The 25,732-nt window shown below is 43.7% G+C and overlaps 1 protein-coding gene across 3 annotated transcripts in view; it reads right to left on the bottom strand.

The window, feature by feature from the left end:
- Positions 1 to 2,579: 2,579 nt before the first annotated feature.
- LOC141166469 (creatine kinase U-type, mitochondrial) overlaps positions 2,580 to 25,732 on the bottom strand; it is a 91,765-nt gene continuing 68,612 nt past the window's right edge. For all 3 annotated transcript variants that reach the window (XM_073653175.1, XM_073653173.1, XM_073653174.1), the window contains exons 4-10: positions 17,707 to 17,802; positions 17,291 to 17,512; positions 13,955 to 14,040; positions 10,752 to 10,875; positions 3,514 to 3,648; positions 3,235 to 3,360; positions 2,580 to 2,922 (exon numbers count right to left, since the gene is read on the bottom strand). In XM_073653175.1, coding sequence (XP_073509276.1) covers positions 2,806 to 2,922; positions 3,235 to 3,360; positions 3,514 to 3,648; positions 10,752 to 10,875; positions 13,955 to 14,040; positions 17,291 to 17,512; positions 17,707 to 17,802 — 906 coding nt within the window. In that variant the 3' untranslated portion in view covers positions 2,580 to 2,805. The remainder of the gene's footprint in view (positions 2,923 to 3,234; positions 3,361 to 3,513; positions 3,649 to 10,751; positions 10,876 to 13,954; positions 14,041 to 17,290; positions 17,513 to 17,706; positions 17,803 to 25,732) is intronic.

Raw genomic sequence — 25,732 nt, 5'->3', positions numbered from 1 at the left:
TCAGAACTTGTGTGTGCATGTGGGGTTTACCTGACGTGGGGAGCTCCTCCTGCTTGCAAGCGTAATATCACCTCCGATGAAGGAGGCAGCACTACTGTGGCAACCGGCCCATGGGGCGCCACACGTATATCAAGTATTTTGCACATGCAATTTTGCATGCGCGTTGTCAAGCGCTTTTCCAAGCGATTTTAGCATCACTTGGAAAAGTGCTTGACAACTTGGTCACACTATATAAATCCATGTAACTGGCATGGATTTTTATAGTGTGACCAAGTTAATAGTTAAAAAAAGAATAATAATGGTAAAAAAAAACAAAAAAACATTATACTCACCTTCCGATGGCCCCCGGTCTCCTTCTCCGGGGTGTCCGGTGTCTTGGGCGGCTCGCGGTTGTGTAAAAGGACCTTCCATGACATCATTTAGTCATGTGACAGGTCACGTGACCGCCGACGTCAGTGGTCGTGTGACCTGTCACATGACTAAATGACGTCATGGAAGGTCCTTTTACACCATCATGAGTAGCCGGGAAGCAAGGACGCACCGGAGAGAAGACCGCGGGCCATCAGAAGGTAAGTATATGTTTATTTTTTATTTTAAATTCTTTTTTCTTTTTTACAGGTACTATGGTACCCGGGTCTGGAGGAGAGTCTCCTCTTCTCCAGACCCGGGTACCATCCGCACATTGAATCGCAGAATATACGCATGTGCACATGTAGTCATGCGAATATTATGCAATTCAATGCAAGTCAATGGCGGCTAAAGCGCCGCGATTCCGCTAAATTAATGGTAGTGCTGCGGATTTTTCCGCAATGATAATCCGCAGCGGAAATTTCCGCAGCATGTGCACAGCACATGCGGATTATCATTGGGGAACATTGCAGACCTTCTAACAAGCGTTTTTTAAGCATTGCCGCTGCAGAAACGCTTAAAAAACGCATCGTGGGCACAAAGCATAAGAAGAAATTTCTATTCAACATGGAATGATTGCATTGTAATGTCATAAACCTTTTCAAAAATATCTGCATTATCTAAGGTTTTTAAAGTATCAATTTTTTGGCTTACATTTTGGGTATTTTGAAATGAATGAACTGATTCAAGCCTATTCTGTCAGCACATGGAAATATGTATCTGAGGTTGTATGATATGTGTTAGGTTTCTGATATTTGCATCTATGGCAGGTGAACGTAAATAATAATATTTTACATTAGTGTCATGACTTCTGTTCATAGCTATGGATTTTCTGATGGATCTAAGACTATGTTCAAACTTGCATCCTGACAATTGAAATTAATGTAAAAAATATATCTTCGGGAGAAAGCTGGGGGGACAAATAAGCGCAATAGGGCATTATCCAAATAGCAGGGTAACATGGCAATGCTCACTTTGTAATGTTGTGAGAAAGCACAACACTTAAAGGGGTTGTCCGGTCACTCTGTGTTACTGCAGACCTATGAATTTCCCCAGCACACGCACTGTGCACTGCGAAGATTCGTCCGTTTCCGAGCCAGGATCGGCGGGTACGTGTGAGTTATACATACTCCCAGGTAGAGCCCAACTAGTGGTATGCTGTGCTGCTAGTCAGTATTAAATAAGGAGTATTGGAGAATAATTGCGGTTTTATACACAACACGTTTCAAAGTATCTATATTATCTTCATCAGGAGAAACAACAAAAAGTCCTGATGAAGAATCTATAGATACTTTGAAATGTGTTGAGAATAAAACAACAATTATTGAACAATACCCAGAGTCTCTGGATATCTTGCATCTTCTACTGTATATCTGAAAAATTGATCCTTGGCAAAGCTGATCCAAACACAAGCAGAATTACCTCATTGATTATCACGGGGTCCATCTGGGTTCTGTTATGTGTCCAAGTTTAGAACAGAAAAAAGTTCTTCATGTTGCACTTTTTCTTTTCGTTTCAAAAATACAAGCAAAACGGAATTCAGATGGTCCTCATAATAAATCAATGGGGCCACTCTCTTTTCACTTGCAAAAGACCCATTTTAGGCAAGAATTCTGGTTCTCTGCTCCAAGAAACAGTACAGTCAAACAGAATGCTCAAACACAGATGTGAACAGATCCTAAAAGGACACTGACAAACCCAATTTACTTTCTGCTGTAGTTATTTTGTCAGAACAGTATTACCAGCTATTTACTAGAAATGAGTGAATCAGTTTGCAGGACCCTGGTTCAGTGTCCAAGTCATTATTAGTCCACCACTTTCTACCTGCCGGCATTGTAGTGGTAACATTGTGCCGAGCCAAATCAGAAGAGGCGCCAAGGATTCTGGAATTGATAACCAGGTCACAGAGCTCCAGTTCAGAGACAATGGACTATTGACGTTGACGCTGGACGATGGTCTTAAAAATAGATTCAGTCATCTCTACTATTTACCAAAAATATTGCTTAGGGGCAACCCTGATGTAATCCTAAACATAAATGTGAACAGTACCGAAAACGAATGTATTGTATGCAAATACCTTAATTCACATGACTACTATCCTGTATGCACTTAAATATATTCACTTTTCGGTGCATGAATGATTTATTTTAAAAAATAAAGAAAACCTGGCCTAATAGGACAGCAATGAGCTTTATTTAGCTGATGACAATATGCTGTTCATAAGCATCAACATTCACAACATGATAGGGCCGCCGCACATGTAGCCCGCATGTTCTGCTGCAGCGGCACGGAGGATAGCAATGTATGAACGCACTAGGTACCAGTTACTAGTGCATTATTAATAATGGTGCGTACAGATACTGTAGGCCACATAGCTTGCTGTGCAAGAGCTTTGGATTAATGCTTGAATTGAGCAACGGGAGCAGGAATACGGATGTCTTGTCCTTTCTCTAGTCTCTTCTCACAGTCAATCAGATAGTTCACTCCATCAATAACCAGCTGCACTAGTTCCACCTGTGGGATTACATAGGGATTAGATAATGGCTCCAGTTAGTAAGAGTAAGTAGGTTGGAGAGATACTTTTGGCTCACAAATCAGCTTTCTGAACAAAGCTTATTGTGACCCGAAGGTGACACTACAAATATGTGCACGATTAAACTACGGTCAAGCCTTATGTTTCAGGCCTTTTGTGGTAAAGATCATTCAACTCACTCCGTAGTACTGGGATCTAGGATTAATACAGACTTTCTTTTCATTACAGGATGTAATTTTAATGGTAATGGAATTTAATTTGGACTATGTCAGCAATCACTGCTGAAACTTTACCTCAGATTTTCCCAAACGGTCCAGATTTGAGATATCGAAAGTGCTTCCAACGGCTGCTGTATCTACTCCTCCTGTTCCTCTTTTTTGGAGACGAAGATTCTCTAGAATCTTAGAGAAGCGAGTATCCTAAAAAAAGAGCAAACAGTTTCTTACCTCACCACCTCATTATGGAAACTGAGAATGAAAATCTGATTGATTCTTCGTCCGAGTGCCTGACTCCCACCCATCTGTCATCCATAAATCCTCTTCTACTATGGGAGAAGTGTAAGCCCGACTTACCTTACTCAATAGAGGTAGTTTAATGTGTACTCCAGCACGCAGACCTGTGCCTAGATTAGAAGGACAAGTGAGGATATAGCCCAACCTTTCATTCCACATGAACTCCCAGCCTTTCTCTTTAATTAATCTTTCGACCTATAAAGGAACAATTTACAACACCTTAGAACATGTATTTACCCTGGAAAAAGAGTACAATTTTAGACAGTCGGATGTACAGGTGCATCTCACTAAATTAGAATATCATCAGTTCTTCAATACAAAAAGTGAAACTCATATTATATAGAGTCATTACGAACAGAGTGATCTATTTCAAGTGTTTATTTCTGTTAATGTTGATGATTATGGCTTATAGCCAATGAAAACACAAAAGTCATTATCTCAGTAAATTAGAATACTTTATAACACCAGACTGAAAAATGATTTTAAAATCCAAAATGTTGACCTACTGAAATGTATCTTCAGTAAATGCACTCAATACTTGGTCGGGGCTCCTTTTGCATCAATTACTACATCAATGTGGCGTGGCATGGAGGCGATCAGCCTGTGGCACTGCTGAGGTGTTATGGAAGCCCAGGTTGCTTTGATAGCAGCCTTCAGGTCGTCTGCATTGTTGGGTCTGGTGACTCTCATCTTCCTCTTGACAATACCCCATAGAGAATATGGGGTTATGGTCAGGTGAGTTTGTTGGCCAATCAAACACAGTGATACTGTTGTTTTTAAACCAGGTATTGGTACTTTTGGCAGTGTGGACAGGGGCCAAGTCCTGCTGGAGAATGAAATATCCATCTCCAAAAAGCTTGTCGGCAGAGGGAAGCATGAAGTGCTCTAAAATTTCCTGGTAGACGGCTGCGCTGACTTTGGTCTTGATAAAACACAGGGGATGTACACCAGGAGATGACATAGCTCCCCAAACCGTCACTGATTGTGGAAACTTCACACTAAACCTCAAGCAGCTTGGATTGTGGCCTCTCCACTCTTCCTCCAGACTCTGGGACCTTGATTTCCAAATGAAAATTGGAACTCTGGGACCTTGTGAAGCGTGTCAATGACTGCCTTCTGGACATCTGTCAAGTCAGCAGTCTTCCCCATGATTGTGGATCCTACTGAAACAAACTAAGGGACCTTTTTAAATGCTTAGGAAGCCTTTGCAGGTGTTTTTTGTTAATTATTTTAAACCCTTTACAACCCAAAGTGGTTTGCACGTTAATGACCAGGCCAATTTTTACAATTCTGACCACTGTCACTTTATGAGGTAATTACTCTGGAACGCTTCAACGGATCCCCCTGATTCTGAGACTGTTTTTTGTGGCATATTGTACTTCATGACTGTGGTAAAATTTCTTCGATATCACTTGCGTTTATTTGTGAAAAAAACGGAAATTTGGCGAAAATTTTGTACATTTTGCAATTTTCAAAATTTTAATTTTTATGCCCTTAAATCAGAGAGATATGTCACACAAAATAGTTAATAAATAACATTTCCCACATGTCTACTTTACATCAGCACAATTATGGAACCAAAATTTTTTTTTTATTAGGCAGCTATAAGGATTAAAAGTTGACCAGCGATTTCTCATTTTTCCAAAACCATTTTTTTAGCGTCCACATCACATTTGAAGTTACTTTAAGGGGTCTTTATGACAGAAAATACCCCAAATTGACACCATTCTAAAAACTGCACCCCTCAAGGTGCTCAAAACCACATTCAAGAACTTTATTAACCCTTCAGGTGCTTCACAGGAATTTTTGGAATGTGGAAGAAAAAAATTAACATTTAACTTTTTTACAAAAATGTTACTTTAGACCCATTTTTTTTATTTTCGTAGGAGTAACAGGAAAAAATGGATCCCAAAATTTGAAGGAGCGCCATTTGACTTTTTGAATGTAAAATTAGCTTGAATAATTAGCGGACGCCATGCTGCGTTTGGAGAGCCCCTGATGTGCCTAAACAGTGAAAACCCCCCCACAAGTGACACCATTTTGGAAACTAGACCCCTCAGGGAACTTATCTAGATGTGTGGTGAGCACCTTGAACCCCCAGATGCTTCACAGAAGTTTATAACATGTAGCCGTGAAAATAAAAATTTTCCCACAAAAATGTTTTTCAGCCCCAAGTTTTGCATTTTCATAAGGGTAACAGGAGAAATTGCACCATGCAACTTGTTGTGCAATCTCTCCTGAGTAAGCCGATGTCCCATATGTGGGGGAAAACCACTGCTTGGGCATAAGGCATGGTTCGGAAGGGAAGGAGCACCATTTGACTTTTTGAAGGTAAAATTTGCTTGAATAATTAGCGGATGTGTCCCTGATGTGCCTAAATAGTGGAAAACCCCCACAAGTGACACCATTTTGGAAACTAGACCCCTCAGGGAACTTATCTAGATGTGTGGTGAGCACCCTGAACCCCCAAGTGCTTTACAGAAGTTTATAACATGGAGCCGTGAAAATAAAAAAAATCTAACTTTTTCCACAAAAATGATGTTTTAGCCCCAATTTTTTTTATTTTCTCAAGGGTAAGACGAGAAAATGGACCCCAAAAACTTTTGTGCAATTTTTCCTGAGTATGCCAATATCCCATATGTGGGGAAAATACAGTGTTTTGGAGCACGGCAGAGTTCAGAAGGGAAAGAGCACTGTGTGAATTTTTGAACGCAAAATTGGCTGGAATTGAGAGCGGACGCCATGTCGCGTTTGGAGAGCCACTGATGTGCCTAAATAGTGGAAAACCCCACCCCCCAAGTGACCCCATTTTGGAAACTACATCCCTCAAGGATTTTATCAAGGGGTATAGTGAACATTTTGAACCCAGAGGTACGACACAGAATTTGATAACATTAGGTCATCATATTGAATAAATTGTCATTAGTCTTGAGCACAAGTGCTCACTACTTGAGTTTGCATCGTGTACAGGGGTATGCACCATGTATTGCGCGTGCTCGAGTGACATACTCGAGTCCCCGCCCGCATATTTCATGGTTATTAGACACTAAAAAAAAAAACATGCGGGGATCGCTCGTGCATGGCAGGCAATCCCCGCAAGGTTTTTTGGCCGCGAAGCATATGGGGCGGAGACTCAAACATGTCACTCGAGCACACGCGATACTCAGTGCATACCCGAGCACCCGATGCAAACTCAAGTAGTGAGCACTTGCGCTCAAGACTAATAACATTAGGTCATCATATTGAATAAATTGTCATCAAATTCTGTGTCGTACCTCTGGGTTCAAAACTAGTTGCCATATCGTCATCTTTTTTCTTTTTACTTTTGAAAAAAATCCCAATCCTAACCCAAACCCTAGCCCAACCCTAATCCTAAGCCCAACCCTAATCCTAGCCCAACCGTAACCCCAACCCCAATGCTAGCACAACCCTAACCCTTACCCTAGAGTTTATTTTTTACGCCATTCCTCGTGTGGTATAAGTGATTAGACAACTTTATTCTTCAGGTTGGTGCGATTACAGCGATACCAGATTCATATCGGGTTTTTATGATTGACATCTGTCACACACTAAAAGACGCATTTTTTTGCAAAATCTAGTTTTTGCATCGCCATATTTTGAGAGCTATAATTTTTCCATATTTTGGCTGACAGAGTCATGTGATGGCTTGTTTTTTGCGAGATGAGTTGACGTGTTTATTGGTACCATTTTCAGGCACGTGACATTTTTTGATCGCTTTCTATTCAGATTTTTGGGAGGCAGAATAAACAAAAACCAACAATTCAGGAATTGTTTTTTTTTTTCTTTTTTATGCTGTTCCGCGTTATTCTTCGGGTCAGTACGTTTACAGCGTTACCACATTTATATAGTTTTTCTATGTTTTGGCGCTTTTACACAATAAAAGTTATTTTATAGAAAAAAATATTTTTTTGCATCGCTTTATTCAGAGAGCTATAACTTTTTTATTTTTCGGTTGATGGAGCTGTATGGTGGCTTGTTTTTTGCAGGACAAGATGATGTTTTCAGCTGTACTATTTTTATTTATATCCGTCTTTTTGATCGCGTGTTATTCCATTTTTTGTTTGGCAGTATGATGATAAAGCATTGTTTTTTGCTTCGTTTTTTATTTATTTTTTTACCGTGATCACTAAAGGGGTTAACTAGTGGGACAATTTTATAGGTCAGGTCATTCCGGACACGGCGATAACAAATGTGTACTTTTATGTTTTGTTTTGTTTTCATAATAATATAGGTTGATGGGTACATAATATTTTTTTCAATTTTGGTGGATTATTTTTTTTATTTTTTATTTTTTTTAAATATTTTTACAAATTTTTTTTTACATTTTTAACACGTCTTTATTTTTATACTTTGTCCCACTATGGGACTTTCACTTTTTTTACTCTGATCGCCTGTATAGCATAGGGATGGAGCACCATCCCTGTGCTATACACTCTGTCAGCGCTGCAGATGCAGAAGATGCTTTGGTCATGCACTGAGCATGACCAAAGTATCTTCCTGCTGTCTGGTGACCCTGATGTTGTCATGACGACATTGGGTCGTCATGCCAACATCTGGGAAGCCGCGGCAGACAGCGTTTGATGCCGGCAGGAGAGGTGAGTATGGCGATCACCTCCCCTTGCCCCCGCAATGCTGTGATCGACTTCAATCGCAGCATTGAGGGGGTTAATGTGCTGGGAGCGGTGCGGGACCACTCCCAGCACATAGCACTGGCTGTGTGCGGGCGAAATCAACAGGGTGTACTAATACGTACCTGGCTCTTAACGCCCAGGGCGCAGGTACGCATTAGTACACCTTGGGCTTTTAAGGGGTTAATTTACTGAGATAATGACTTTTGTGTTTTCATTAGCTGTAAGCCATAATCATCAACATTAACAGAAATAAACACTTGGAATAGATCACTCTGTAATGACTCTATATAATATATGTTTCACTTTTTGTATTGAAGAACTGAAATAAATTAACTTTTTGATGATATTCTAATTTTGTGAGCTACACCTGTAAGTTTAGGGCGTTATCTGTTGAAAGACCTTTACACAATTTATGAACTAATATGTATATATAGACTTTAAGGAGTCAGAAAACACAAACTCTTTCTCTGTTTTTATTTTGTTTTGTTTTTAACTTTTACAGTTTGGTTTATTGCAAGTAGTGGCCACTTCAAAAGGTGCCCAGTGAACAGTGCAGGGATGTAGCAGTGGTTATTCATTGAAAATACTATATAACATTTGAAACAGCACCTAGTAATTGGCTTCAATGGTGACCTCAGTAGTGTCTACTGCACTTACTGATTGGCTTCAGCAGTGACCTCAGTGGTGTCTAATGAACCTAGTACTTTTCTTCAGCAGTGACCTCAGTGGTATCTATTGCCCCTAGTGATTGGCTTCAGCAGTGATCTCAGTGGAATCTACTGAACCTAGTGATTGGCTTCAGTGGTGACCTCAGTGGTGTCTGCTGCACCTAGTGATTGGCTTCAGCGGTGACCTCAGTGGTGTTTATTGCACCTAGTGATTAGCTTCAGCAGTGACCTCAGTGGTGTCTACTGCACCTAGTAATTGGCTTCAGCGGTGACCTCAGTAGTGTCTACTGCACCTAGTAATTGGCTTCAGCGGTGATCTCAGTGGTGTCTATTGCACCTAGTGATTGGCTTCAGCAGTGACCTCAGTGGAATCTACTGCACTTAGTAATTGGCTTCAGCAGTGACCTCAGTGGAATCTACTGAACCTAGTGATTGGCTTCAGTGGTGACCTCAGTGGTGTCTGCTGCACCTAGTGATTGGCTTCAGCGGTGACCTCAGTCATATCTACTACCCATGGTGATTGGCCTCAGCGGTGACCTCAGTGGTGTTTATTGCACCTAGTGATTAGCTTCAGCAGTGACCTCAGTGGTGTCTATAGCACTTAGTGATTGGCTTCAGTGGTGACCTCAGAGGTGTCTACTACATCTAGTGATTGGCTTCAGCAGTGACCCCAGTGGTGTCTACTCCACCAAGTGATTGGCTTCAATGATGACCTCAGTGGCGTCTACTGCACCTAGTGATTGGCTTCAGCGGTGACCTCAGTGGTGTTTATTGCACCTAGTGATTAGCTTCAGCAGTGACCTCAGTGTTGTCTACTGCACCTAGTAATTGGCTTCAGCAGTGACCTCAGTAGTGTCTACTGCACCTAGTAATTGGCTTCAGCGGTGATCTCAGTAGTGTCTACTGCACCTAGTGATTGGCTTCAGTGGTGACCTCAGAGGTGTCTACTACATCTAGTGATTGGCTTCAGCAGTGACCCCAGTGGAATCTACTGAACCTAGTGATTGGCTTCAGTGGTGACCTCAGTGGTGTCTGCTGCACCTAGTGATTGGCTTCAGCGGTGACCTCAGTCATATCTACTACCCATGGTGATTGGCCTCAGCGGTGACCTCAGTGGTGTTTATTGCACCTAGTGATTAGCTTCAGCAGTGACCTCAGTGGTGTCTATAGCACTTAGTGATTGGCTTCAGTGGTGACCTCAGAGGTGTCTACTACATCTAGTGATTGGCTTCAGCAGTGACCCCAGTGGTGTCTACTCCACCAAGTGATTGGCTTCAGTGATGACCTCAGTGGCGTCTACTGCACCTAGTGATAGGCTTCAGCAGTGACATCAGTCGTGTCTACTACCCATGGTGATTGGCTTCAGTGGTGAACACAGTGGTGTCTACTACATCAAACAATTGGCTTCAGCGGTGAACTCAGTGGTGTCTACTGCACCTAGTGATTTTTTTCACTTGTGGCCTCAGTGGCGTCTACTGCACCTAGTGATTGTCTTCAGTGGTGTCTACTGAACTCAGTGACTGGCTTCAGCAGTGACATGTCCATGTGTACACATCATCATTGGCAGGCAAGACGAGAGATCATCGAGGACACAGGAAGTGGTGACACTCGAGAAGCTGAGATGAGTTGTTATTTTGTAGGATTCGATAAACAATCTTAAAGGGGCTGGACAATACCTTTAACACAAGTTTTCCCACTCTTACATGAAAATATATTTGTCTCCTTTATTATGTGTACAAAGATGTAGGAATAATGAGAATACCATCACCGTGTTTCTCAGATGTACTTTTATTAATGGGGTTACCCAACTGAAAATGTTAGAAAGGGGCTATACTCACCTCCTCTTTCTCCCAAAGCTCCAGCTATTCTCCTGGTGTTTATTTAGCACTGCAGTCAATCTGTGGCTGCAGCAATTACTTCCCAGACTACTGTTATCAGTGTTTTCAGTAATTCCAGCTCGTTTACCATTTTCTCTTACCTCTTTAAGCCCCCTGCAGAAACGCTCAAAGACCCTTTTCATGTTCCCTCCTTTTTCCATAGAGATCACCCTGGTATGATCTTCTTCATTGATCCAAATAAGGAAGGTCTTCTCATTATTGTGCCTGTATGGATAGACATAGCCTAGCATGTTATAAATGTAATATTGTATACATATAATACTAGCTACCTGGTATTACAGCTTCTTATAGTCTCCAGTTATATTCAGCCAGAATAGGGCCCCCACTGGAAAGCCTTCTATGGGGTTTTCTTGTACTGACATATGCTTCTAATTTCATGTTCCATTGGATGCCTTATTTATATGTATCCTTACCTAAACACAGTGGTTCCAGCAAACAAAAACACCATCTTTTGACATCACACGGAGCAAAACACTGAGTCGTGCGGCGTAACTGCCTCATGCACACATTGCCACCTATGGTACATTCACACAATGCAGTCGGAGAGCAATTTTTCCCCACAATGTTTTGTTTTAGTATGGCAAAAATTTTGCCAAGATTCCACAGCAGTCATAGTAAAAACGTGATTTATTCTATGTGTAACCTAAGGGAAAATCACTGAAAACGTCCAATTTTGATTTGAGTCATGCGTCAAAGTCGGCAATGCAAGTCTATGGGTCTCTGAAAAAATTCAGACAGCACTTAGATGACATCCATTTGCTGTCTGTTTTCACGGACTGTTTATTAGAAGAAGCATGAGAAACCACCATCTTTTTTTCCATAAGAGAAAAACTGATGAAACTTTAGTGGTAAAAACTGACACTGACAAAACACTAATGAAAATGGCTGATGAGACAAAAAAATCACTTATGTCCTTTCTGTGCACAAAACAAGCAGCGTATTACACTTCCAGCAAAGAAGTCTCGTGCTCATTAAGCATTTGTTACGCTGCAGAAACTGACCTGCGCTGCCATTTTCAAATCTGCAACATGTTATGTTTTTCCCCATAGACATGAATGAGATGAGAAAAATCCATAGTAAGAAAAAATGCACGTGTGTCTTCATTGCTTTCCTACAGTGGAAACACAGTAAAATGGGTGAAATGCGCACATGAATTTATCAAAAAAGTTTTATGAAAATTAAGTAACAGAAAGTTTCCAAAACAAAGCAGTGTTATTTAAAATATGACATATCAAAAAAAGGCAGAAACCGCAACTGAAAAAAACGAGATAAAAACGCATGTTAAAAAAATGCACTAAAAACGTAAATAACTTAATTAGCTAATTGGTTAAAAAAAACAGACCAGATACTCATTGTGAGAACTCAGCCTTAGGCCTCATTTAGATGTCAGTTTTTTTCACGTATGAGAAAAACGGATCGAGTTTCATCAGTGATTTTCACCAGTGTGTCATCAGAAGTTGGTCTGAATTTTATCAGTTTTTTCACCAATGAGAAAAAAAAATGTTTCTCCACCTTCTCCTATCTATCAGTCGGATATGTACAGCACACGGATGGCATCTGAGTGCTTTCCTGTCTGATTTTTTTACATAACAATAGACTTGCATTGTTGATTTTGATCTGCCACTTGGATCAATATCAGACATGTCTCCGTGATTTTGCACTGACCACTCAGTCCAAGGAAAATATGGACACGTGAACAACCCCATCCGCGAAAAACACAGATAGCACTGATATGTGAAAAACTGAAGTCTGAATAAGACATAAGGGTGTGTTCCCATAGGAGACAAATACAGCAGATTTTCTGGAAAGAAAAATCTGCATTTTACAGTAGGGCTATGTTCACATGTTGCGTTTTTGCAGCGTTTTTTTTGCAGTTTTTTGTTATGGAAATTTTCAGCTGCGTTTTACAATACCAGCAAAGTCCTTGAGAGTTCAGAAATCTCATGCACACACAGTTTACTTTTTTCCTGACTGATTTGGCAAACTGCTGCGCTTTTGCAAAATGCAGCATGTCACTTCTTTCAGCGTTTTTTCAGCATTTTTGCACTACCCATTGCTTTCTATGTGTGAAAAATGCTGCAGAAACGCTGAAAGAAGTGACATGCTGCATTTTGCAAAAACGCAGCAGTTTGCCAAATCAGTCAGGAAAAAAGTAAACCGTGTGTGCATGAGATTTCTGAACTCTCAAAGACTTTGCTGGTACTGTAAAACGCAGCTGATAATTTCCATAACAAAAAACATAAGAACATAGCCCTACTGTAAAACACAGCTGAAAATTTGCATTAAAAAAATGCAGCAAAAAGACGCTGCAAAAACGCAACATAAGAACATAGCCCTACTGTAAAACACAGCTGAAAATTTGCATTAAAAAAATGCAGCAAAAAAAACGCTGCAAAAAGGCAACATGTGAACATAGCCTTACTGTAAAACGCAGATTTTTCAGAAAATCTGCTGCATTTGTCGCCTATGGGAACGCACCCTTATGTCTCATTCAGACGTCAGCTTTTCTCATGCAAGTACTATCTGTGATTTTCACGGATAGCACTCGCACCTTTAACAGTCTAAAAACGCAGCAAAAAATGCAGGTATCGGTTTTTGCTGCGTTTTTGGTGCAAAAACCTAAAGGAAGTTGAATCCGGTTCTTTTTTTATGCACTAAACTTTATCAGCATGCACAAGAGACAAATGTACACAGACAAAAACGCAGCAAAAAAAAACGCAACAAAAACTCAGCAAAACCTGCTTTTTTGAACCTGCCAAGATAGCAGGTTTTGCCTTCGGAAAAAAAAGCAGCAAAAGCACAACGTGTGAACATAGCTTAAGTGTTGTGTATGAGATTTTAAGAACTCTCACTCTCTGCGGAGAATACTCCTAGCATAATCTGACTGCTGAGATGGATTGGAAATCTGCAGCATGTTAATGTATGCTGCTAATGTTTAACCAACCCCAATGTCAAAAGGCAAATATGGGGTCTAAACACCATTTTTGCAATGATGTCCACAGCTGTATTTACCCTCATGGACTTCGCTGCGGCCAAGGAATGGCCACCAGGCGTGTGGATTGACTCAGCTGGCTTTTAAATCAGAGCTGCTATCCTTCTGCAGAACATAAGCCCTATGTTTGGCGGGGGGGTGGACAGAAGGCGGCAGCTTATTCTACCAGCACAATAAGGACACAGTATAACTTTCTTCTGAAATTCTCTCTGAGACATTGAAAACAAAAGAGGATCTGTTATAAACACGAGGTTCTTATAAATAGTTGTGTATACAGCAGCAACATCTCACCAGATTCCACGGGCATCGGGCCAGTCACGTGCCATTCCTGCAGCTGTAAGGAGTGGGGATACAGGCTTGTCAAAAAGGAAGTGATCCTGGGGAATGAGGAAAGGAAGTTTTTACTCTGTACAAAGCTGGAGAATAATGCTGCATTGTGTCCATGATAAAGTAGAGTGTCAGATTATTACAAAGAAACCAATATTTTATAACCACAAGATACAAAAAGTAACTGACGTCATTACAAAATGCTGTATGGTGTGTGGTGCTGGGTGGTAATGGCTCTGTAAATCAGTATATCATCCAAGGACAGCAAAGGTAAATCCTGTCCACATCTAGTTGCCCAGAAAATGAACTTTAACCCCCAAAACACATTTCAACATCATTGCAGTCCTGCCTTAAAAGGAGCAGCTAACATCGTTTTAGTGATTGATCCATTAACACAGGTGTGGGTGTTGATGAGGACAGGGCTGGCGATCAATCAGTCATGATTAAGTAAGAATGACATCACTGGACACTTTAAAAGGAGGCTGGTTCTTGGTATCATTGTTTCTCTTCAGTTAACCATGGTTATCTCTAAAGAAACACGTGCAGCAATCATTGCACTGCACAAAAATGGCCTAACAGGGAAGAGTATCGCAGCTACAAAGATTGCACCTCAGTCAACAATCTATCGCATCATCAAGAACTTCAAGGAGAGAGCTTCCATTGTTGTCAAAAAGGCTCCAGGGCGCCCAAGAAAGACCAGCAAGCGCCAGGACCGTATCTTAAAACTGTTTCAGCTGCGGGATCGGACTACCAGCAGTGCCGAGCTTGCTCAGGAATGACAGCAGGCTGGTGTGAGTGCTTCTGCACGCACTGTGAGGCGGAGACTCTTTGAGCAAGGGCTGGTTTCAAGGAGGGCAGCAAAGAAGCCACTTCTCTCCAGAAAAAACATCAGGGACCGACTGATATTCTGCAAAAGGTACACTGAGTGGACTGCTGAGGACTGGGGCAAAGTCATTTTCTCTGATGAATCCCCTTTTCGATTGTTTGGGACATCTGGAAAACAGCTTATTCGGAGAAGAAGAGGTGAGCGCTACCACCAGTCTTGTCTCATGCCAACTGTAACGCATCCTGAAACCATTCATGTGTGGGGTTGCTTCTCAGCCAAGGGAATCGGCTCACTCACAGTCTTGCCTAAAAACACAGCCTTGAATTAAGAATGGTACCAGAATGTCCTCCAAGAGCAACTTCTCCCAACCATCCAAGAGCAGTTTGGCGCCCAACAATGCCTTTTCCAGCATGATGGAGCACCTTGCCATAAAGCAAAGGTGATAACTAAATGGCTCATGGAACAAAACATAGAGATTTTGGGTCCATGGCCTGGAAACTCCCCAGATCTTAATCCCATTGAGAACTTGCGGTCAATCATCAAGAGACGGGTGGACAAACAAAAACCAACAAATTCTGGCAAAATGCAAGCATTGATTATGCAAGAATGGACTGCTATCAGTCAGGATTTGGTCCAAAAGTTGATTGAGAGCATGCCAGGGAGAATTACAGAGGTCTTGAAGAAGAAGGGGCAACACTGCAAATATTGACTTGCTGCATTAACTCATTCTAACTGTCAATATAACCTATTGGTACTCATAATATGATTGCAATTATATTTCTGTATGTGATATAAACATCAGACAAACACTAATAAAAACCAGAGGCCAGCAGATCATGTGAAAATATAATTTTGGTGTCATTTTCAAAACTTTTGGCCATGACTGTAGTGTGATCAAGTTAATAGTAAAAGAATGGTAAAAAATAAAAAATAAACATTATACTCACCTTCTGATGGATCCCGGTCTCCTTGTCTGGTGCATCCGGTGTGTTGGGCGACTCGTGGTGGTCTAAAAGGACCTTCCATGACGTCATTTAGTCATGTGACAGGTCACGTGACCGCCGACGTCAGCGGCTGCATGACCATCACATGACTAAATGACGTCATGGAAGGTCCTTTTTGACCATCGCGAGCTGCCGGGGAGCCAGGACGCATCGCTAAGGAGACCGGGGGCCATCAGAAGGTAAGTATAAAGTTTATTTTTTACTTTAATTCTTTTTTTTTTTTAACAGGTACTTTGGTACCTGGGTCTGGGTGAGAGTCTCCTCTTCTCCAGACCCGGGTACCATCCGCACATTGAATCGCTTAATATCCGCATGTGCACATGTAGTTATGCGGATATTAAGCGACGCAATGCAAGTCAGTGGTGGCAAAAACGCAGCGCTTACGCAAAATAATTGGTAGTCCTGCAAATTTTTTTGCAATGACATTCCACAGCGGAAATTTCCGCAGCATGTGCACAGCACATGCGGATTATCATTGGGGAACATTGCAGACCTTCTACCAAGCGTTTTTTAAGCGTTTCTGCGGCAGAATTGCCGCTGCGGAAACGGTTAAAAAAAGCATAGTGGGCACCCAACCTTAATCTCCTACCCATTGGCTTTTTTTAACGCAGCATAAACTGAGCTGCGGTGCATGTTTCACATCCACATGTGGGTACACTGAGTTTTATGTGCGGATTTTTCCTATAGACTTTGTTTAGATGCAGAAATTCCTGTAAGTAAAAAACACACATGCGTTTTCAATGCACTTCTGCAGTGGAAATGCATCAAAAACGCATGTAATCCATACCTAGGTACGTCAATAAAGTTTTGTCAAAGCCAAATAACAAGAAGTATCAAACACAAAGCAGCGTTATTTAAAGCATGACAAACCAAAAAGAGATAAAAACCGCAGTGTGAAAAATACATGTTAAAAAAACGCATATAAAACTACAATAAAAAAATGCAAGTAACTTAATTTAAATGAGGGTACGTGCACACGATCAGTAATTGCTGCGGTTTGAATGCTGCATGCAATCCGCAGCGGCCAGATGTTACAGCATAGCGGATGGGATGTCAAGAAATCCCATGCCCACTATGCGTCTCTGTGCACCTGCGGATCACCAGCGGACACGCATTGTGGAGCGTCTTTACAGACCAAATGGTCTGCAGAAAAAATCAGAGAAATGTTCGATTTTCGTCCCAATGTCGGATCAAAATCAGCTATGCAAGTGTATGGGTCTGTGAAAAAAATTGGACCACACTCAGATGACATCCGTTTCACATCTGATTTTCATGGACTGACAGAATGGAGAAAATGCAGAATTTATTTATTTTTTCCCTCTCCACGTCTGAGGAAAACTGATGCCACTCTGATTAAAGTCTGATCAGAATAATTGGACCATTTTTCTTCGTTGTGGAGAAATCGGTCATGTGAATGTACCCTAATAGAGGCTCTGAATATACTTATAACTCGGAAATGTTCCCTCTTACATCTATTAACTGCTGCTGTTCTTTGTCAGTCATGTCACTTAGTCTGTAGTAGCGTCCAGTCAGGTCTCCAGAAAGACCACTAAGGGCATCAGCTGACACTCGCTCGACCTCCCTCCTCTCTGCTCGAGTGCATGCTGGGGGCAGGCTGAGACCTCTGATACTTCTTCCTGTCCGAACTCGAGATGACAGTACATAACGCTCATCAAAATGGCCGGCTTTAATCTGCCAAAAATAAAAATGTAGAGTATTACAAAACAAAAAAAATGTTTAAAAATTACAGAAATTTTCATTTGCACTTTACATAACAATTTTAGGTAACATTTAAATTTCCATTAATCCAGAACAGTAATTTTGAGATCCACGTATCATAAATGAATCCACTGTGCTGATATTCACAATATATTCTTCTTTAATACCTTGCTGGCATCTAAGTCTGTGGGATGTTTCATGTTTCTTGGATCATATCCATTGTGACGCTCCTTTATTACAGGGTCAAAAATATCTCCAAATACCTAAAACATAAAAAAATAAATCTCTTCAAACATTCTTACAGGCTATGGTTCTTACTTTGTAACTTATCAAGTGTGTCAAGATGTTTGTGGGCAAATCAGTGGCATAAATATATCCCACCTGTGAATCCAATCTATATAAATGCTTATAATAAAGTATATTGGAGGGTATGCATAGAGAAGAAGTGGTCCCATTGCAAAAGTTAAAATGGACATCTTAACCAGGTTCTGGTTATGCACATCCCTTCCTGGGAAAGATGCTGCCGCTCTATAAATCATATCATTCACATGCTGACTCTCTTTATCCTGTGAAAGTTATGACCCGTATAATGAATAGGAGGGTGAACATTATTTCCCTATGTATATTTTAATCTAAAAAAAGGAAAAAAATCACAACCAGGGCATAGTCAAACGGCTGTATAACACAGACGACGATTACATCGCAGTGCTCTGACTGTCCGGCTGCTCTCCTGACCCGAGCATGACAGCATGTATTTCTATACAGCTGTCACGCTCGGGTATGGAGAGCCACCGGCCAATCTGTGCACTGCGATGCAATCGTCATCCGAGATATATGGCCGTCTGACTGCAGCATTAGGCTGTGTGCCCACAATAAGTTTTTGACGCTGCATATTTTTGCTGCATCAGAAACGCTGCATCTTACAGTTCCAACAAAGTGAATGGGACTTAAGCCGGTTTCACATGTCCTGAATTTTCCAGTACCAGAAATACCCGTACTGGAGATATCCGTGTAGGTGTGCCCGTGTGTGGCACATGTGTGGCGGCCGTGTGCCGCCGGTGTGCCGCATCAGGAGCACACATACCGGCGCCTGGGAATCAGTGCACAGTTAGCGCTGTTCCCAAGCGCCGGGTGCTGAATGTTGCCTTCATCATTGTCCCTTGCTTGCACTATGATCAACACGAGCAAGGGACAATGTTGGGAGTAGTAGCAGTCTGCTCCTCGGCAATAGCGGTCAGATGGATTACAGCGGGGGACATCTCTGGACAGGTGAATATAAGGATTTTATTATTTTATTCTTATTTTTACACATGGACACTGCAGGCTCAGACTACTACTACTCCCAACATTGTCTTTTGCTTGTGCTGATCACAGCGAGAGCAAGGGACAATGATGAGAGCAGCGTTCAGCACCCGGTACTTGGGAACAGCGCTAACTGTGCACTGATTCCCAGGCGCCGGTACATGTCAAACTGATGACACATGGATGTCATCTGTGTGTGTTCTGCGTGGGAAATTTTGCGGACTGTGCAGCGTGTAAAAAATGGACATGTCTATGTGTGCAACACACAGTCCATGGAAACACACTGACATGTGGGCAGACCCATAGCTTTGAATAGGTCTGCGTGTGTCAGTGTCTCCAGTACGTATGGAAACTGTCATCACACGTACCGGACACACTGACGTGTGAAAGAGCCTTTATAGAAATCTCCTGCCCTCTGTGCTTTCTTTTACTCCGTGTAAACTAACCTGCGGTGCGAGTTTTAAATTCACAACATGTCAGTTTCTCTACTGGGTACTCTGAGTTTTCTGTGCAGATTTTTCCCATAGACTTGCATTAGATGCAGAAAATTTGCAGGTAAAAAGCAAATATATAAATAAAGTTATAAAAACGCATGTAAGAAAAATCACACTCAAAAATGCTATGGAAAAAAAACAAAACAAACAAAAGTAATTTACTTTACATACGTCTACTTTCCCACGATGAGCTTTTGGTAAGTTTTTGATGTTACAAATTTTCTGCAGCATTTCTGCACCCGTTAAGTAAAATAGCTTACTTGCATTTTTTCGAAAATATGCAGGGTAAAAAAACTCACCAAAAAATCATCGTGGGAAAGTAGTCTAAGGCCACGTACACACGTTGACTATTTGGTGAGTATTTCACATCAGTATGTGTAAGCCAAAACCAGGAGTGGGTGATAAATGCAGAAGTGGTGACGTGTTTCTATTATACTTTTCCTCTGATTGTTCCTCTCCTGGTTTTGGCTTACATATATTGAGGTAAAATACTGATCAAATACTGAACGTGAGCACTTGGCCTAAAGGCTTATTCAGACGTCCATTTTTTGCGTACAAGTGCTATCTGTGATTTTCACGTATAGCACTCATGCCTATGAAAGTCTTTGGGGCTATTCACATGTCTTATTTTTTCCTCGGTCCGAGTGGTCCACAGAAAATATCGGAGACGTGTCCATTTTTGATCCGAGGGTCCAATCAAAATAAGCAATGCAAGTAAATGGGTCCTTGAAAAAATGCACATGTTTCTATTATACATTTCCTCTGATTGTTCCTCTCCTGGTTTTGGCTTACAAATACTAAGGTAAAAAACTCACCAAATACTGAAAGTGTGCAGATGGTCTTATAAAAACAGTCATATATGACACAAAGGCTCAATTCTTATTAAAGGGGTTTTCTGAGAATAAGTTTTTTTTACTCATATTGGCTTACACTGGGTAAAAATAATAAACTTCTGTTTCTCATCCTCACCTGCTCTGCCTTCCAATGGTAGGAGGTTGTAACCTGTGTAGAGGTTTCTTCTACTATTGCAATGTGTTTAGATTTTAACAAGACAAAAAATAAAGAAATGGTTTTAATCTATAACCTTTGACCTGGAAGTCTGATCTTTCCTTTTCTTGAAGAAAGCAGTGGCGTGAGCTCAGTGCATTGAAACCATCTGAATTAATTACAGAAGGGGTGAGCTGGTTTTCTAACTTTATGTTCGATTTGTTGACAGGCTGTAGTGGCAAATTCATGATTAAATTCATGATTAAAGCTCACGTGACCACTGCAGCCAATCACTGGGTTTAATGGCCCATGCCATCTGCTTTGACATCACCACCAGTACCTGATTAGTTGCAGTAGTCATGTGCATTGTACAACCCCTGGCAAAAATTATGGAATCACCAGGCTCGGAGGATGTTCATTCAGTTGTTTAATGTTGTTGAAAAAAAGCAGATCACAGACATGGCACAAAACTAAAGCCATTTCAAATGGCAACTTTAGGGCTTTAAGAAACACTAAAAGAAATCAAGATAAAAAATGTGGTACTCAGTAAGGGTAATTTTTTTCAGACCAAGCAGAGGGAAAAAATTATGGAATCACTCAATTCTGAGGAAAAAATTATGGAATCACCCTGTAAATTTTCATTTCCAAAACTAACACCTGCATCAAATTAGATCAGCTCATTAGTCTGCATCTAAAAAGGAGCGATCACACATTGGAGAGCTGTTGCACCAAGTGGACTGACATGAATCATGGCTCCAACACGAGAGATGTCAATTGAAACAAAGGAGAGGATTATCAAACTCTTAAAAGAAGGTAAATCATCACGCAATGTTGCAAAGTTTTGTGCCATGTCTGTGATCTGCTATTTTTCAACAACATTAAACAACTGAATGAACATCCTCCAAGCCCGGTGATTCCATAATTTTTGCCAGGGGTTGCAGTTGTGATGATACCGCTGCAGCATGTCAACAAATACCAAAGCAGTGGTAGAGAGACGTTGCTGCAGCAGGTGAGGGTGAGTAACTGCAAAGTTTATTATTTTCAGCTAGTGCAAGCTAATAGTAACAAAAAATATATATATGGGAATTTTTAAAATAGAATCTGTTAACAGGTAAATGCTATGTAATCTGAGAGCATTAGGGACAGAGACCCGGATTCCAGTGATGTGTAACTTACTGAGCTATCAGTAGGAGACTACAGCACTACAGGACTAGGAGTCTCGTGCCATGTAGTCCTCCTGCTCTTCGTAATCCCAACCCCACCACTGATAAGCAGCTTTCTGCCATTTTATAGTGTACACAGAAATCTGCCAATCAGTGATGTGAGCAGAGTTAAACAAAGCTCAGCATTTGAGCACTGATAGATCTGCAGCGAGAAACCAGTGATTTTATCAAAATGGCACAAGCAGACCAGTAAGTGACACATCGCTGTAATCCGGCTCTCTGTCCCTACATTATGCTGCCCTCAGAGAACACAGAAAAAACCTGGAAATAGATTTCCGTTAAATATCTTCCCTTTTAGTATCTTAAATACTCTTCTCAATCTATACCTTTGGCCTGGGACAACTCATAAAATCCCATGGCTTCAATTACCACATATACACTGATAACACTCAGATCTTCCTCTCTGGCCCAGACGTCACCTCTCTGCTGTGCAGAATCCCAGATTGCCTATCAGCCATATCCTTCTTCGTCACCTCTCGCTTCCTAAAGCTCAATGTGGACAAAACAGAACTCATCTTTCCTCCATCTCACCTAACCCCCCTATCCAATCTATCTATTATCTATCCATCTATCACAATTAATGACACTAATGACACCATGCTCTCTGCAGTACCGGAAATCCGCTGCCTCGGAGTAACCCTCGACTTTGCCCTGTTCTTCAAACCAAACATCCAAGCTCTTACCACCTCCTGCCACCTCCAATTCAAAAATATTTCCAGAATTCGTACTTTCCACAACCCTGAATCTACTAAAATGTTGGTGCATGTGTAGCACCCTGAGGATTCGGCTGCTACAGGGGTATTGCACCTCAACCCAGAGGTGTGATATTCCACTCCCGGGTAAGGATGGAGTGTGGAACTGAGCTCAGTCAGCTGCATGCACTACACACATCCCATTTCCGAGGAACAGACCAACGGTACTCCCACTTAGAAATGTGCAGGTACGACAGAGTCTGTTCCTGGCTGGAGTGGGAGGGGGGTGGTACATCCCAGTAGTGTAGGGGCAGATAGGGGGAGCAGCCTGGGTAAAGATAGGAGCTCATTGGGTGCTGGTCACCTGAGCTCACACATAGAGGGAGTATTTAAGGTGGGCACCATCTAAGATCAGGGTCAGTCTGAGAGAAGTCAGTCTGTGAGTCTTTGCAGAGCAGTGGAAGAGAGCAGAAGAGCAGAGCAGCCCCAGCCCAAGAGTGAGAGAGGAGAGCAAGAAAGACCCAGAGGGGGAGAAAGAAGGAACTCTGAGAGCCCAAATACAATCACAGGGTGAAGAGTTGGCAACAGGGTACCGGATCCCAAACTGGTGGGGGGCTACAACATACCTCAGCCAGAGACCGGAGGCCGTGGGCAGCATCTGCCACGGCCACCCACCATATCCACCCGGAAGGCAGACCACGCATAGGGTCAGGGAACCCAGAGGCAAAAGGGTTCGCCAACAAGAGGCCCGAGGGAGCCGGACATAGGTGGATCCCTGGTGGGGAAGGCCAGAGACGAGGACAGGACAGAACGGGAGCTCAGAACCACGCTCCAGAACTACTTGGGGGTTGGCCGAGTCCAGGACCTGGTGGACGCAGCACGGCTCGGGTGGTCACTCAAGGCCGGAGTGACCGGAACATCTGCAGTAAGTAAAGAACCCTGAACTGCACAACCCGACTCTGACTCTCATTACCATCATCCCTGCACTTCCACAACCACCATCCTCTGCACCTGACCCCCTGAGGCTATACCCCTCCCGTTGGGGGTTATACTACCTAAGCTGCACCAACACCATCAGCCTCAGCGGACCCTGCTGCAGCGGCGGCCGTAGTGACCGCAATTCAACGGGTGGCGTAGTCGACATAAAGAACTTTAGTAACATCAGTAAGGACTGCCACACACTGAGCTTGACACCCTGGGCACGGACCGGGTCACAGCCACTCGGAGACTACAACCCCCATCTGATCCGGCTCCGGGTATTCCCTTAAAGAATATGGCCCAGGGGGTGCGTCAACTTTGGCGTAGTCGGCAGGATAACGTGCCCGCAACAACCGGGTACTGCGTGCCTGAAGAAAAGTACATCGATACCTTAAAAAGAAGTCTCCTGCCGGTTCCGGAGGGTCCCCGCCATCGGACTCCATCACAGATCGATTCCCGCCGGTTGTCCGCCATTAACAGCTTTTTCCCGCCATCTGCAGAGTTTCCCACCACTGGGAGACGTTTCCCGCCATTTCCAAAGGTTTCCCGCCTTGGAAGAGCGGACGCCATTATGGGCGTGCCAGAGGGTGGCAAGAGGCCGCCTCCCATCGTGGGCCAGGACCGAAAATGGCGCCAAAAGTGGAAACCGCCCCCACCAACAGAGACTGTGATGCTAGAGGTGTCTGTCAGCGTGAAAGAACTGCCCCTGGAGCTGACAATCACCAAGTGGCCCCGGGACCGCCCTCGAAGTGGGAGAACTGAGACGAAGAGAGCAAAGATGGGTGTCGCCTGGTGCAGTCTGGAGAGAGCGCACCCGGAGACAAGAAGCCTGGAGCAGAGTCCAGAAAGAGCCTACCCGGAGATGGAGGGAAAGCCAGGCAGCACCGACCCAGTGGTCAGGAGCCTGATGCGGGCCGCTACTCCAGGCAGCACCGACCCAGTGGTCAGGAGCCTGTTGCCGGTCGCCATTCCAGAAGGCCGGCTGGAGACAGCGGGAGGAGAGCAGAGCAGCACCGACCCGTTGGTCAGGAGCCTGCTAGAAGCAACGACCCCACTAGGCTTAGTGGAGGTCTTGGCACAGCTCCCCCGAGATCGGGAGTGTGCACAGACTGCGCTGGAGGGCCTCGCACGGAGGATGGCCCGGGTGCAGCGAGAGACGTTGGCGGAGTGGAGCCGTGAGATGGCCCAGCAGACAAGAACCCGTCCGCGGAGCACGCCACCCGAGACGAGGAGACAGACCGCCTCTGAGGATGGCGCAGGAGGACTCAAGGCCGGAGACGGCGCCGAGAAGGGAGCCGAACGAAAGGAGGCAGGTAAAGGGGACGTCTCTACCCCAAACCGGGAAACCGCGTACCTGCCCCAGCTCCCCGTCGCAGAGCCCGAAGTACCCCCTGCCGTGCCCGTAACCGCAACGTCACCGCCGCCGACTAGGCCTCAAACGGAAGCCGCGACCCCTGTGACGTCACACGCCTCGACCCCGAGCGTGACCAAGCAGGAAGTACCACCAGCCTGGTCGCAGGGCCTAGTACCCCCGGGCGCCGCAATACCAACAGCGCCCCCTACCTCCGCGGAGCCACCGGCCTGGTCGCAGGGCCAAGTAGCCCAGGGCGCCGCCGTCCTTACGGTGCCCTTCACTTTCCAGGTGCCCCAGGCCTGGCCGCAAGGCCTGGGCAACCCGGGCGCCACCACCACCGCGCCCATAAAACCAAAAGTGCCGCATCTGGGAGAAGATCTGTTCGCCCAACATACGTGCCCGGATGGGCAGCCCTTTATATGGCCACCGGAGTTTCACCATCCCCGACTCCGGAAAGAGAGACCCCTAGACGAACCCCTGATTCCGGTTCCAAAGCCCGTAAAAAGGACCTCGCCCCCGCTAGAGGAGGCACAGTTTGAGTGGGACCCCACCGGAGAAGATCTCATGGGGTTCACTCAGGAGACTCGGGCAGCCGCAGCGGAGCGTGCAGAGTGCTGCCGCCAGCAGCTCGAGGTCTTTGAGAGGGAGCGGAGAGAGAGGCGGGTCCGGGAACAACAAGCCCAAATAAAGAGCGCGGAGCAGAAGAGCCGGGCCAGGAGGAGTCCCCGTGCAGCTCATGGTCCCCTTTCCACCGGGACTGTGATCAAGTTTAATATGCAGCACGGGTGGGGCTTCATCCGAGATCACCGCACCCCAGGCGACGTCTTCGTGACAAGAAGAGACGTTGAGTCCCACCTACCGGAGGGACACAGAGGTCGTGACCTGTATATAGGGGACGAGGTCACCTTCACCCGGCACAAGTGTGCCAAAGGACCCTACGCTCTCCATGTGCATCGCCTGACGGAGGAGGAGCTGCGGTGTGAGGAGGAGCAAGAGGACCCGGACGGGTCTGAAGTCAAAGTTAATCACAAAGAAAGAGCAGGAGGACGTCGTCGTTGAGGACGGCAGAGTAGAAGCTGTATATAGTTGCCCGTCGGGGCACAGTGAACTGTTACTGCTGCTAGTTAAAATATAGTCCCCGTTGGGACCAGAGAACTGAACTG

The sequence above is a fragment of the Phyllobates terribilis genome, unplaced genomic scaffold, assembly GCF_046119375.1.
Source record: "Phyllobates terribilis strain yellow unplaced genomic scaffold, ASM4611937v1 Scaffold_11__3_contigs__length_659146591, whole genome shotgun sequence".
Classification (NCBI taxonomy): domain Eukaryota; kingdom Metazoa; phylum Chordata; class Amphibia; order Anura; family Dendrobatidae; genus Phyllobates; species Phyllobates terribilis.
The sequence above is the reverse complement of the archived record's forward strand: the minus strand, read 5'-3'. Positions and strand labels throughout refer to the sequence as shown.